We start from the raw sequence: 13,070 nt of genomic DNA, 5'->3' as shown, positions 1-13,070 counted from the left end.
CTCCCTCCCTCCCTCCCTTCTTTCCTTCCTTCTTCCCTCCCTCTCTCCCTCCTTCCCTCCCTCCCTCCCTCTATCCCTCCCTTTCTCCCTCTTCTTTCTTTCCTTCCTTCCTTCCTTCCTCCCTCCCTCCCTTCCTTCCTTCTTTCCTTCCATCTTCCTATCATTCAACAAGTTCATATCAGCCAATTGAGCAAATGGCATTTTAGGATGCACTAAGAGCAGAGGATCCACGAATAAAGAGGGGATGGTGGCAAGCGTGCTCTGCCCACCAGGGACCACACTTGTGTTCATCAGGATCTGGGGAGATGCATTAAGGGATGGACATATGTTGGTGTCATCTGTCAGTCTCATCTGAAGACTGATTGAAGCTCTTGAGAATGTTTAGCCTTGAGTGAAGATAAAGAAGGTGCAGCTATGACACATCCTCTATTCTTTTAAGGGCTTTCATTTGGGAGAGAAATTCAGCTCCTCCTGCTTGGATGCCTGGGGCAGAATTAGGAGCACTGTGCCAAAGCAGCAGAGTAGGAAATGTCAACCAGGTTTTGCAGGGAGGAGGCCTAAAACCAAACCAAAAAATGAAACAAGTCTTCCTACCCCTTGCAAATGTCTCAGATTGGAAATGGATTGCATGGGAGGCGCTGAGTGCCTCATCCCTTGGAATCTTACCCACAAGATGGACGGCCAAACACTGAACATCGCACAGTAGAGGTCCTTTTTCAGGGATCGAGTGCACTAGGTGCCCTACTACGGTTCCTTATGTCTCTGTTATTCTGTCATTCCGGGATGTGGGGTGCCTGAGCGAGATCTTAAAAGGAGGGGATGATTTCAACAGGAAGTTGATTTAGACAATAGAAAAGCATCACCATCCAACCATCATCACATTCATAGAATTCTTTAAGCCTGCAAAGTCATCCCTACACATTATCTCAGTTGAACCTCACAACCACTTGGTAATGCAGGTGCTTTTGTTGTCCCATTTGACAGGTTAGGAAACTGAGGCTCAGCTAAATGAAATGATTTGACCAAGGTCCCAAATGTATTAACAGAGGCAATATTTGAATTCAGGCCTTCTGACTAAAAAGTCTGTGTCCTTGCCATTGCACCATATTGCTTCCTGTTCTCGAGCCCCTGTGAGAAACTGTCATCCCTTTCTAGGTCTTCTATCCCCACCCTTCAGAGCCTGCCCCGTGTTTCAGAAAGCAGGAAGCACATGGTAGGGGCCAGAACGCTGGGTCTGGGGTCAGGAATCCTGGCCCCAAATCTGCCCTCCAATGGGCGCCCAGCATGGGACCTGAAGCCAATTCTTCTTCTTCCCCCTTTGCCTCAGTTTCCTCACCTAGAAAATGCAGGAATCAGACACTGTCACCCTGGAGGTTGTTTGTGTCTTAAATGTTTGACTGTAGGCTCTCTAGTTCCTGCCAGACGACTGGTCGGCATGGCCATAGGCCAGGCCCCCTCTTCTCTGGACCTTGGTTCTGGTCATCTGTAAAGTGGCCTCATCATAGGCTGTCTAGAGCTCATGGGTGCACAAGGCAGCTCCTGGCCCCAGCTCAGAATAAAGCCGGGCGACTTTCCTTGACCGCACAGCTGTCAGGGCTGCCTCAAAGGGAGACCCCAGGCTGGGGAGGATGCGGGCTCAGCCCGGTCCTGAGCTCCAGCAGGAGGACATCTCACACAATCCCAGTTTGCTTTCAGTGGCTGCCACGGAAGGCACTTGGGTAGAATTCGTGTCTTCATCTTTCGGCTGAGGCTTAAGGCAAGGTCTACACCCTGCCTGTGTTTACCTTGGCTCAGCGGGGCAGAGGCTGTGTCAGCAGCTTCCCTCCGCCCGCCTGCCGTTTCCTGGCCTCCTAAAGGGCGTCTGACCAGGAGACGAGCGTCCCAGAACTTGCCTGGACTCCTCCCGGAGGAAGCAAGTCTCCTCTCTTGATTCTTACACCTGCCGCGCCTCGGCCCTCCGCCTCATTTTTGTGCCTCCAGATTCTTCCATTGGATTATCTGCCTTGTGAAATCCCTGCCGCCCAACGGGCCCAGCATCAGGGTCTTCAGTAAAGAGTCTTTGCTGGAGGCAATGGATGACCTGCATCTGCCGCCTTTGGGTGAATGAAGTTCGGGTTCACCGTGCGGGGGGGCTTCCTGGCTTAATTAATGAGGCGGCTGGCCAAAGAGGGCATTAGGCACTCCGGGCTGTGCGGGGCCTGGGAGCGCGGGGGCCGCACCGACGCGGGGGCTCCGAGGGCCTTGTCAGAGTGGTCTTTCTCCCTTTCGTTCCACCTGCTGGAAATCCAATAATCATTGATTTCATTTTGTTAGAAGATTCTCAGCGCTTAGCCTTGTCTAAGAGACCAAATCTTTCCGTGTTCTCTCTCGCGTTCCCTTTGGCGACTCCACCTTCCCTTCCCACTACAGTGGAATGGCTGCCTTTTCAAGGGCACTGAGGTCCCTCTGGCTTGCAAAGGGCCTTCGAGGAAGTGTCTCCTAGGAGAAAAGGAAGGGGTGGATGCCATAAGCCTCCGAGACCTGGCTTGACGAGGGCCTGGCAGGAGATAAAGATGCTTCGTTCTCCCTGAGCGAGAGTCCTGAGTGCGAGTGGCCTAAAAAGCCCACGTGAAGAAAACCTGGCCAAACTGAGCTGGGAGGGAGGCTCCGATTTAGATCTCTCTGTGCTCTAATGGACAGGTCAGCCTTGCCCAGATAAAGAATTGTGACTGAATAGAGCAAATGGGAGGCGGGAGAGATTGAAGTCAAATGCCAACGCATGCAAAACCGTCTTAAGTCTGAGGGCAGTTATGGAATGCTTATCTATTGGAATACATTTAAAATCAGTGTTAGGGACTCTCAATTAGGGAAGTGCCTCCTCTGGGACAGGATGGCAATTTCTCTCTCACTCGGTGGCACAGTCGGGACTCTCCCAGGCATAGGATCAAGCCCTGGAGCCGGGTGGTTCCTTAGAATTTATCTACATCAGCCTCTGCCTTCTAGAGATGAGGAAGGGGGATCCCAGAGACCTTCAGTGACTCATAGTCACCCAGCTAGTCTTTGTCGGAGTCCTGACTTGGACCCCGGTCTTCCTGATGCCCCAGCTGCCCCTCCATCCGCAAGGCAGCTAGAAACACAACCTGCCCCGCTCCCCATTGACTTGGAAATCCACATAGAAATGGGCGATCTGTTCTCTTTGGATTTCTTTCACTAAATATCTCTGTATTCTATTTTAATCTGGCTTGAGATTCAGCGTGCGTGACCCCTCTGCACTAACAAGTGTGCTCCTCTTACATCTGAACGGGATGGCTATATTTGGAATTCAAGATGTTCCAAGAGGAACTCATTATCTGTGCTCTCCCGTCCCCATTTCAAAGTTGTGCCATCCTAATCGATCCCTCTTCTGGCCAGTGACAGCGCCGTCCTCCCAGGCTTAGATGTTCAAAGAACTCTGGGTTTTGAGGCAAGATCAGGGTTTGGATCCTGCCCCCAACCTTACTCGTGGAATGGCCCTGAGCCTCATCTGTAAAATGGAGATTCTAGTAGCCTCCACCTCCCAGGGTTGTTGTCAGGCATCAAGATACCAGATGTAAATCGTTTTGCCAATCTTAAAGGGCTGTGGAAATGGGAGCCGGACTTCTGTTCTTGACTACCTGAGGGCCTTCACACAATTTTAGACCACTTCCCTTATGGAGCCGCCACCCCACTTTCCCTCTAAATTGCTCCTCGGTGTGAGCAGAGATTACGTGACGGTGTTCTCCCTTGAGCCTAACAGCCTGCTGTTAAATTGTCCTGGACCTGATTGTCTTATTTCTTTCTTATTTATTGTCCATCCAGTCTTAAGGGAGTGTTAATAACACAGATGACACTTAAAAACATTTTGCATACGTTCGAGAGGGTGAAACATTTGCCAGCACATCCGTGTCCTGCTCAATAAACAGTGTTGGAGTTCGAGAGGAGCGTAGGGGAAGGTTCAGAGAAGGAAGTCCTCAGCAGATTGGAGGCCTGTGACCCTATTCTGATAACTGATAATAATGAAAGCAGGCAGAGTGGCCAGTGATAACTGACATCTTCTAGGGCTTTAAGGCATGCAAAATAGCTTACATCCATTTCTTCATTTAAGCCTCCCAACAGCCCTGAGACTATGGGATGGCCAAGATCAGTTCCTTCCTCAGGCAATGGATGGATCTCCTGGCCAAACCACCTTTCCTCCTCCGTGCCTCCCCCATCTCCCTCCAGGGGTCATACACAGAGCAGCTGCTCTCACAAACAGGAACACAAGAACACATTCTTCTCTAGCTTTCTCCTCCTCCATCTCTTGCCTCTTGCTCAGAGCCCTTACAGAGGGGTACCAGAACCTTCGGTGGTCTGGGTGAACTTCCAGCTTGTCAGGGCTCCCAGCCAGGCAGCCTTTCATCTTTTGCCCTTCTCTTTGAGCTTCCAGCTACAGTTCTACTCTGATGGAACGTTTTCTGAGTGAGCTGCAAGAATGAATTCATTTTAGCCTATGCTAATAAGAGAGGGATCACATAAAACACCTTGTTTCTGAAGGGAGGCTGGAAGAGCTATTTTTCTAATAGGCCTTCATACATAAATGCCTAATTACAGTGATGTCAGGTGAAAAAAGTCATTACATCCAACAGTCAGCCAGCCAGCACTAAGAGAAGAGATTCTGCTCAAGCACTCACTCCTGAAACGGTGACATTTGGAGTGAATGTCAAGAAGTGGGTGCAGTTAAGAAAAAAAGAGATCATCCTGCAAGAAAGGGGTTGGCGGAAACAAAGCAGAGACTTGAAAGCTTGGAATCCACTTTAGAGCTATTGTGTAAAGCAGAGTTTCTTTTTGAAGCGAGATACGATTTTGAGATGAAGAGGTAAACCATCCTCCGGCCATCTTTCAAACGAATGGGGATTTAGACCCAGTGATCTAAATGTAGACCAAGACTAACGATGAATACGGGGGCGTATTGTAGGGGCTCCCTCTGACTGCAGGTATGTCAGATCAGAACAGACTACACTGTGCAAATGTTCATCCAAAACAAAACAAAAAATTGGCTTAAAGGAATCTCTCCCCTACTCCCATTAGCGCCCCGATTCAAGTCTGACTATAATTGCTCCCTTGTTCAGTGAGGTCTAAGGCTCTCCTTTACCTCAAAAATGAAATACAACCTCCTCTGGCATTGGAAGCTTTTCTCCAGCTTCTCTCTCTTCTATCTCTGCAGCTTTAAGACTCTCTCTGGTCTGGCCCCTCCATCCTCCTGGCAGTTCCTCATCCATGACATCCAATCGCCCATCTCTCTTTGCACCGGCTGCCTCCCATGCCCGCCGTGCATTCCCTCCACGCCTGCGTCTTGGCGTTCCTGTCCCCCTTCAGGCCAGTCCAAGCAGCTCCTACATGAGGCCTTGCTTGGACCCCACTCCAGCCTCAGTGGCAGACCTTCCCCCTACAAGTGCCCCTTGAATCTCACTAGATGTCAATCAGTAAGCATTCAGCAAAGACCTTCTATGTGCCAGACATCGTGTTGTGTGCTGAGAGTACAAAGAAGCCAATGACAGCCCCCACTCTCAAGGAGCTCGCCGCCCAATGGGGGAGACATGTTTGCCGCATGGAGTTAAGGGAGGCCAGACAGGGTCAGACTTGCATTTAAAGACCAGTTTGGCAGATGAATACCCAAAGGGTGTACTGAAGTGGAGAGAGATTGGGCAAAAGAAGACCAAGCAAAAAGCTGTGAAGGTCCGAGGTTCTAAGGACATTTCCCATTGGTAAGAGTATTGGAGGGCACCTGGGAGAAATGCTGTGAAGTTCTCATCGACCTTCCTTGGTCACTGGCTGGACATGGTGAGCGTGAGAAAATGAGCAGGCGTGGGAGCATGGCTAGAAAGCTGGAAATGTTCTACAATAAGAGAGAAACTGAGAAGGGGAAGGAGGGCAATGAGCCCAGGCCTACCTAGGTCGTGTCTAAGATATCTCCGACATATCCGATTTGGATGCAGCTGGTGATGCAAGACTAGAGAACAAGAGAGAGGTTAGGGCCGGATGAAGAAATCGAAGAATCATCGGCACAGAGATCATAACTGAATTCACGGGAAACTTGAGTTTGCCTGAGGGAATAGCATAGGAGAAGAGAGGAAGAAGAGGAGCCAGGAAAACAGGATGGGATTAGTTCTATTAAATCCCACGAGAGAATTTATGCAAAATGCTTCCCAAATGTTACATCACATCAAAATCATATTTTATTTATTTCTGAGAAAATGGCAACTGGGGTTTTCCACGTGTTTAAGTCTAAGGACAGCACTGTCTTAAGGACGAGGGATGGACAAATCATGTGAGAACCATAAGCTGAATGCTAAATCTTTATGGAGAAAGAGGCATGTTAAAACATTTCCCCTTTACTTCTAATTCTAAGTAACAACTGCGTTTTTTTGGTGAGATGATAAAGTACTTGCCAAGTATTCTAAGCTCACAAAAATTCTTCATTAGATTTTATTTCTATTAAAGGAAACTTGAATTGTTCTAATTAATTCTGAATCACATTTATAGGGTGACAAGGACCCTGAGAGAGTTTGTCCAATCTATCACTTTGCAGATGACAAAAATGACCTCTGGAGAAATTAGGAAATGCTTTTTCCAAGGCCCCAGTCCTTGTTCTTGGCAGAACTAGAACCCGAACCCTTGTCTCTGGATTCTCCTTATCATTTCCTTTCCCTGCACCACGCTGGGTTTAAGCCTTTCTTTGAGCAGTAAAGACTTTCTTGGTATTTTAAAACAAAACTAAGTAGACTCTGCACTTCAATGATAGCCCAATGTGGTTTCGTTAAAGCTTATATTTTGACAATTGTTCAGAAGGCCAACATTTCATAATTAATAGATGTTCAGCTGAAAGGCTGACCTTCTGAGTGACTGGGAAAGTGAAAACTAAGAAAAAAATCCATTTGGGGCTATTTATTGAAGCCTAAGAGCAGTTATCTTTTGGAATGAAGTACATCTTGGAACTGTGCCTTGGAAATTGGCTCTCAATGTGAGCATTTCACAAAGTCCTTTTAAAATAAAAATTCATGCTAAGTCTTCCTATTTGAGTGTTATGCTAAATTTAAAACATGAAACTTTTTCAAAGGGCTCTCATCTGTCTCCTGTGATCTCTTGTCACATCCTGTGAAGGGTCCCAAAGTTCAAACTTTGGCGAATCAAGTATTGTCAGATTTTTGCCCAAGGATTATCCTTAAATTTCTTTCCTGACAATGTGAAAGAGCTCCTAGTAGCAGATTTCTTCCTGACCTTTTGCCTTCCATGGTTTGCTCCAGTTAGCCCGACTAGATAAAACAGACCATTAATGAGGATGAAGTCCTGGATTCGATTTCTTGGTGAGAAATTGTAGACTTTTCAAGAATATCCTTGACTCTTCATTTCACGTTTGTACCATTATCTGTAAGTAAACATAAGAACCTGCTGGATCAATACAAGTCTGTCCCAATTTCTTGGGAGGGGAAACGACTATGGAAGGCCCAAGCCCATTGGTTGTGGGTCAGTAATTTTATTTTTACATACAGAGTGTAGGATCCTCTGTCATCAAGATCTTCGGATCCAATAGAACAAACACATCTACTTATCCCGTTGTGCTCTTCAGAAGACCCAGTTGCTCCAGTCGACCTTGCCCGGGCCGTGGGGGCCAAGCACCATTTTGGTCACTTTTCAGACAACTTATAGAATAATTTGTACACGTTTCAGTTGTCTATTCTGTTGGGAATTATATGAGAAGCATTTGAACTGGGGTCCTAACGTGTGCCGACGACATATTCTGTCTTTCATTTACTGTGTGACGTTAGCCTGCGCACTTTCACCCGCGAGGTCCTTAGATCATGATGCCTTTTGGTTTTGTTTCATCTGATTTTTTCCCCTTGAAAATAAGGTAGTTGGACTCAGCTACTCTTGACAGTCTTTTGGCTTTGAGATACCACGAGATGAGAAGTCTGAGTAGTGGAATTGTTACACGTGGAGATAAAATGATAAAATGGAAGAAGCATCTTAATTCCTTGGCAGAATGAATGAATGCATGAATGGATGAATGAACGAATGGAAAATCGTACATCAAGCACTTGCTACGTGCAAAGCACTGGTGATAGAGAGTCGGGACCGTCCCTGCTCTCAAGAAGTTCACATTCCATTGGGGGAGATGGCATATATTTTCTGCTTCAAACCAGACGGAAGAGCAGACCGGTCCTCAGGGTATCACGACAAATCCCATACTTCATCCTCTTTAACACCATTTTCTTTGGTAGAGACCACATCTATATAAAATGGTAAATCATTTGACATTCCAGGGTCTGGGGGGTAATTGTTTGGTTCTTTAGGTATTCAGGGGGTGTTCAGGAAGCCGCCATCACGGCAAGAGAGGAATCTTCAGGCCAAGGAATGCTTCTCTAGTCTTTGGCTAAAAGGGTAAAAGGAGAGCAGAATTGGGGGTAGGGTGGGAAGATGGATGTTCCTGGGGCTATTGGATGGACCTGCCCAGAAGCAGCTCAGCATTTGGTCCTGGTGCTGTTGGGGCGTAGCAGAGTGACTCTCCTCAACATGGGTATCCTATATGCCCTCTTCCCAAAAAGAACTGATTGTGCCCTGAGGAGGTTTGTGAAGAGGAAAAATCTCCCTCTTGGCACCGTCTTGACTAGATGCCCGAGGTACCGGGAGCAAGGTGTGCGGCACCTAGTGAGCACCCAACAAATCCCTTTCCATTGATTGGTTCATTCAATCTGAGACAGAGTTGGCAGGAGGGTCAGCCTACAGAATCTGAGTCTGTTGACCTGAAACTTTGTTTTCACGAAAGGCAACGCGTCTGTTGCTTCTGGTTTCGCTTTGGCAAGGGTTTGGGTCATCTGCACAAGCGCCCCCTTGCTCACTCCTCCCGCCCTTCTTTTCTAGGCGGCCCACGTCCTGCTGCAGCACGGGGCTTACGTCAACGTCCAGGACGCGGTCTTCTTCACCCCTCTCCACATTGCGGCGTACTACGGACACGAACAAGTAAGTGGCCCTGCCCTAGGTTCCACCTCTCCAAGGCACTGGTTTCCCTCAGAGAGGACCAGATTAGGACCTCCGGAGAATAAGATGGGGGTCTATACTGGGCAATTCAGCCAGTCAAAAACACTGCCTTGCCTGGCCCCTTCCCAGAAACTCGGGCTGTAGATGCCACCAAGTGCTGGTCTCCCTGGAACAAAACGCAACTACTCTGATTTCCCTTGAATTTCAGGGTGGCTCTTCACAAATGTCTATAAACAGGCACGTGGGCAGAGAATGAACTCTTCAGCATCACAGCTGGAGCTGGCTTTTTCTCCTATAAACAAACCCCGACCTTCCATCTTGGAACCGATATGGAGAATTGGTTCCAAGGCAGAAGATTGGTAAAGGCTAGGCTGTGGGGGCAACATGACTTGCCCAAGGTCATCCAGCTAGGACGGAGGAAGCTAGCTTTGAACCCAGAATCTTGTCTCTAAGCCTATCTCACCCCAAGCCACCTAGCTGTCCCTTTTTTTTAAAGTGAGATCACACGTCTTCTTTTCCCATTTATCCCCACATTGCCGCGTTTTAGCCCAACACGGAGAATGCATTTCCTCTGGAGTAAGAGGACTTGAGTCCAAATCTCCCTTTGGATGCTCACTCACTCCCATGAGCACCCTGGATTGTGAAGAGAAGAGTTTGGGCAGAGACCTCTCGAGTCCATTCCCGGCTCTAGAGCCAGGGCTAGGAATGATGCTCTGAATCTAGCTGTTTTGGCATGGCGCAGATAAAGCATGTATTTGTTGCCTTGTCGGAAGCCAGACAGACAGCCAGGAGCCCTTCCACAACAGCTGTCCCCGAGTTAGCTGCCAGTAGGACAGAGGAGAAATGGTATAGGAGAGGTAGTGAGCACTGAGGCACCCCCAAGAGTCTGCTGACGCTCCCCACATCATCCGGGCCTTTCTAGAAGGGAAGGGATCCAAGATGGTTCCGTTCTTCTGCTGTACTAGGAACAGGCCTTCCTGCCGTTTCCATTTTCTACCTTTTTGAAACCACTTGAACCCTGCAGGGGCTCCATGTCCACATCTGTAAAATGTGGGGATTGGCAGAGATGATCTCTGGGTTCCCTTCCAGGCCAGATCTCAGATCTCTGCTTCCTCTTATGGATAATCGTATAAAGTACTGAGGCTTCCTCGGTCCGAGGAATGGCTAGCAAGCCCTGGGAGCTTTTCTAGAGAACTCTAGAGGGACAGAGACGGCCCCTGCAGGACCCAAGATTCCACCAGTGATTGAGAGAAATAAGGGGGGGTGAAAGGCTCCTGGAAGGAGTCAGAAAGAACGGCCGACTTTCAAGCCCAGGTTGGTGGAACATTAGCCAGAATGCAGGAGACGGAAAAGGTCGTGGATTGGGAGGGAAAGGAGAGGCCTTGTCTGCCCAGCTCTTACCCGTAGAGTCCCTTGTGTGTTGGCAGCCATTACCTCGATGGGACGGACAAGAGCCTTTTCCATAGTAGACTGAACAGGCATTTCCCCCACCTTAACCGTGAAAAAACAGGAGACTCCGAGAGGGTGAAACTGGTTCTGCCTCTGGGTCTTCCAAAGACTCCTCGGAGCCTCTGACAGTGGCCTTAAAGATTCCAGTGTCTGACTGACGGGACGGTGCCTTTAGGGGTCCGGCTGACGGGACGGTGTCTTTGGGTGTCTGACTGACGGGATGGTGCCTTTAGGGGTCTGTCAGGACGGTGTCTTTAGGCGTCTGACTGACGGGACGGTGTCTTTAGGGGTCTGACTGACAGGACGGTGTCTTTAGGTGTCGCGTCTCCTGCTGAAGTTCGGCGCCGACGTGAACATCAGTGGCGAAGTTGGAGATCGGCCCCTGCACTTGGCATCTGCCAAAGGATTCCTTCATATTGCGAGACTCTTGATGGAAGAAGGCAGCAAAGCAGATGGTAAGAGATTATTTTTAGGCCCCGCAAACTAAAAGGGGCTTTATAAACGGTGCTTGCACTGGCCGTTTGCTGGCCCCGCTTGGCTGTACCTCCGTTGTGGTGAAGGGACCTTCTTCTGAAGTGTCTCTGACTGGCTGGTCTCTGGAGCTCCCCGGGAACGAGCGCCCTAACAAAGCAGCGGCCCCTTCTCGGGGGCTGCCTTTGGGACGGGGAGCTTCGATGGCTTAGCCCGGCTTGGGTCCCGCAGCCAGCCCAGCTCAGAGGCGGATGTGAGCCTGCCTCTGAGGGCAGCTGTCCAGCCACTGCCCCGAGCACCTGTCCCACAGAGGCCCGGCATCAGGAATCTCCTTACAGTCTAAGGGAGCATCTTCTAGCAGTGGGGCCTGGAACGTTCCGCGGATCTAAAACAGCACCGAGGGTCCATGACCATGAATGAGAAAATGCTTTGTTCATTTTCTGTCCATAGGTTATGCATTAAGGCCATTATTCCTAGAGGCGGCCCCCAGCCCCACCCCAGCATGCCCCGGGGCGCCGTGACACACAGGCATGGAGATGTCCACCTTGGTAGTCAGCCTCACTTTTGCGATAGGCTGTCTCGGACATCGCAGAGGGGCTCTCTGAGGGCAGGGATAGGAGGTCCTGGGTTCAAATCTGACCACACACTAACTAGTTGTGTGACCCCCATTGCCTCGCCATTACAGCTCCTCTGCCTTGAAAGCAAAGCACAGTATTGATTCTAAGACACAAGGGAAGCGGATAAAGAAAGTAAGACGTGCTTCCCTTGGCTCGTAGTCCCGGGAGCCCGGCCGGGGCAGCTCTGAGGAAATGCTCCGGACTCGGCCGCATAAATCTTGCATGAACCCATGAAGCCTTCCTCCTGCTTTTCCAACTGATTGGAACTAGACACTATTTCCTCCCAGAGCTAAACAGAATTGGGCTTTTGGCTTTGTTTCTCCACGATAAAAGTGGGGTGGAGTTTGGCCGGTGGATGATAGGCTAAGTCCGTGGGGCAGGTTGAGGTAACCCTGGACAGTTTTCATCCCAAGCGCAGTGTGTGACGGGCGTTCAGAGGCAGAATCAGAAAGAACCGGACCCGGGCCCAGCCCCCTCCCCCTTTTGGACCAAAGTTCCCTCCACGCGGATCCACTTGCCATGAAGTCCCCTCAGGCACCCCGAGCCAACCGCCTTCCACTGGCCCCCAAGAGACCTCATTAAAGCCCAGCTGGAGAGGCCGAGGCCTTCCCACCCCCGCAGCAAAGGGACGCGAGTGTCGAGTGTCGAGCTGGGCCGCCGCCAGCTTCTTGCTCCAGAGGACATCGATTTCCAGTGAATCCACATCATCAGGGGTTTCACCTTTTCATAAGGAAAGCCAGAGCTCCCACCAGAGAAGAAAAGAAGAGAGGAGGCCCGGCTGGCGCTGCTGGAGCAAAAGAAAGGGGGGAGGTCTGTCTGTCCATGTATCTGTGTCTGTGTGTCAGTCTTCATATGTGTCTATATGTGTCGGTGTCCATGTATCTGTCTGTATGTGCGTGTCTGTGTGGCTGCATCTGTGCATCTGTGTGTTTGTGTGTGAATGTATCTGTGTGTCCATGTGTCTGTCTGGGTGTGTGTGAGTGTGTGTGTGTGGCTGTAGGTCTGGGGGTGTCTGGGGGTGTTTTTAAAATTCTATGTTGTGGCCCGGAGCACAGAACGTTCTTCCTGTGTCTTTGGCCTGGGGAGCAGCATGAGTGCCGCCATTTTGCCACTTGAGCCCATCTGTCGTGGCCCCTGGATCCTACATGTGGCTGTGGTAAAAATTTCATGGTAAAAATCCCAGAGTCCTTTGCTAAAAAGCAAATTACTGCCCTGATGGATTCAGGCAAAAAGAGGTTCTGTGATTTGCCCAGGGCCACAGCCAGTAAATGTCTGAGGATGAATTTGAACTCAGGTCATCCTGAGGGGCTCAAAGCTGCCCACTGAGCCCCAAGAGAAGGGATAGAACCTCATCTCTTTGCATAAGTCGAGGAGCCACTCGACAAACCTGTGCTCTCCTCCTTTGGCCTCTCTTCCCTCAATCCCTGAGGGATGGCCCCCTTCTGGGGGGTTTTCTGTGGGTCGGGGCAGACTGGACTCTAGAGCTACAGAACCCCTCCCCCCTCCCCCTCCCCCAAAGCC

General features: G+C 49.7%; 1 protein-coding gene across 1 annotated transcript in view; it reads left to right on the top strand.

Moving 5' to 3' along the window:
* The window catches only part of LOC123244975 (serine/threonine-protein kinase TNNI3K), a 131,629-nt gene that overhangs the window by 62,820 nt on the left and 55,739 nt on the right, over positions 1-13,070 (top strand). Inside the window, exons 6-7 of the mRNA XM_044673658.1 lie at positions 8,896-8,994; positions 10,778-10,916. Of these exons, the coding sequence (XP_044529593.1) occupies positions 8,896-8,994; positions 10,778-10,916 (238 nt within the window). The remainder of the gene's footprint in view (positions 1-8,895; positions 8,995-10,777; positions 10,917-13,070) is intronic.

The sequence above is a fragment of the Gracilinanus agilis genome, chromosome 4 (genome assembly GCF_016433145.1).
Source record: "Gracilinanus agilis isolate LMUSP501 chromosome 4, AgileGrace, whole genome shotgun sequence".
Classification (NCBI taxonomy): Eukaryota; Metazoa; Chordata; class Mammalia; order Didelphimorphia; family Didelphidae; genus Gracilinanus; species Gracilinanus agilis.
This window is presented reverse-complemented; position numbering and strand designations above follow the sequence as displayed.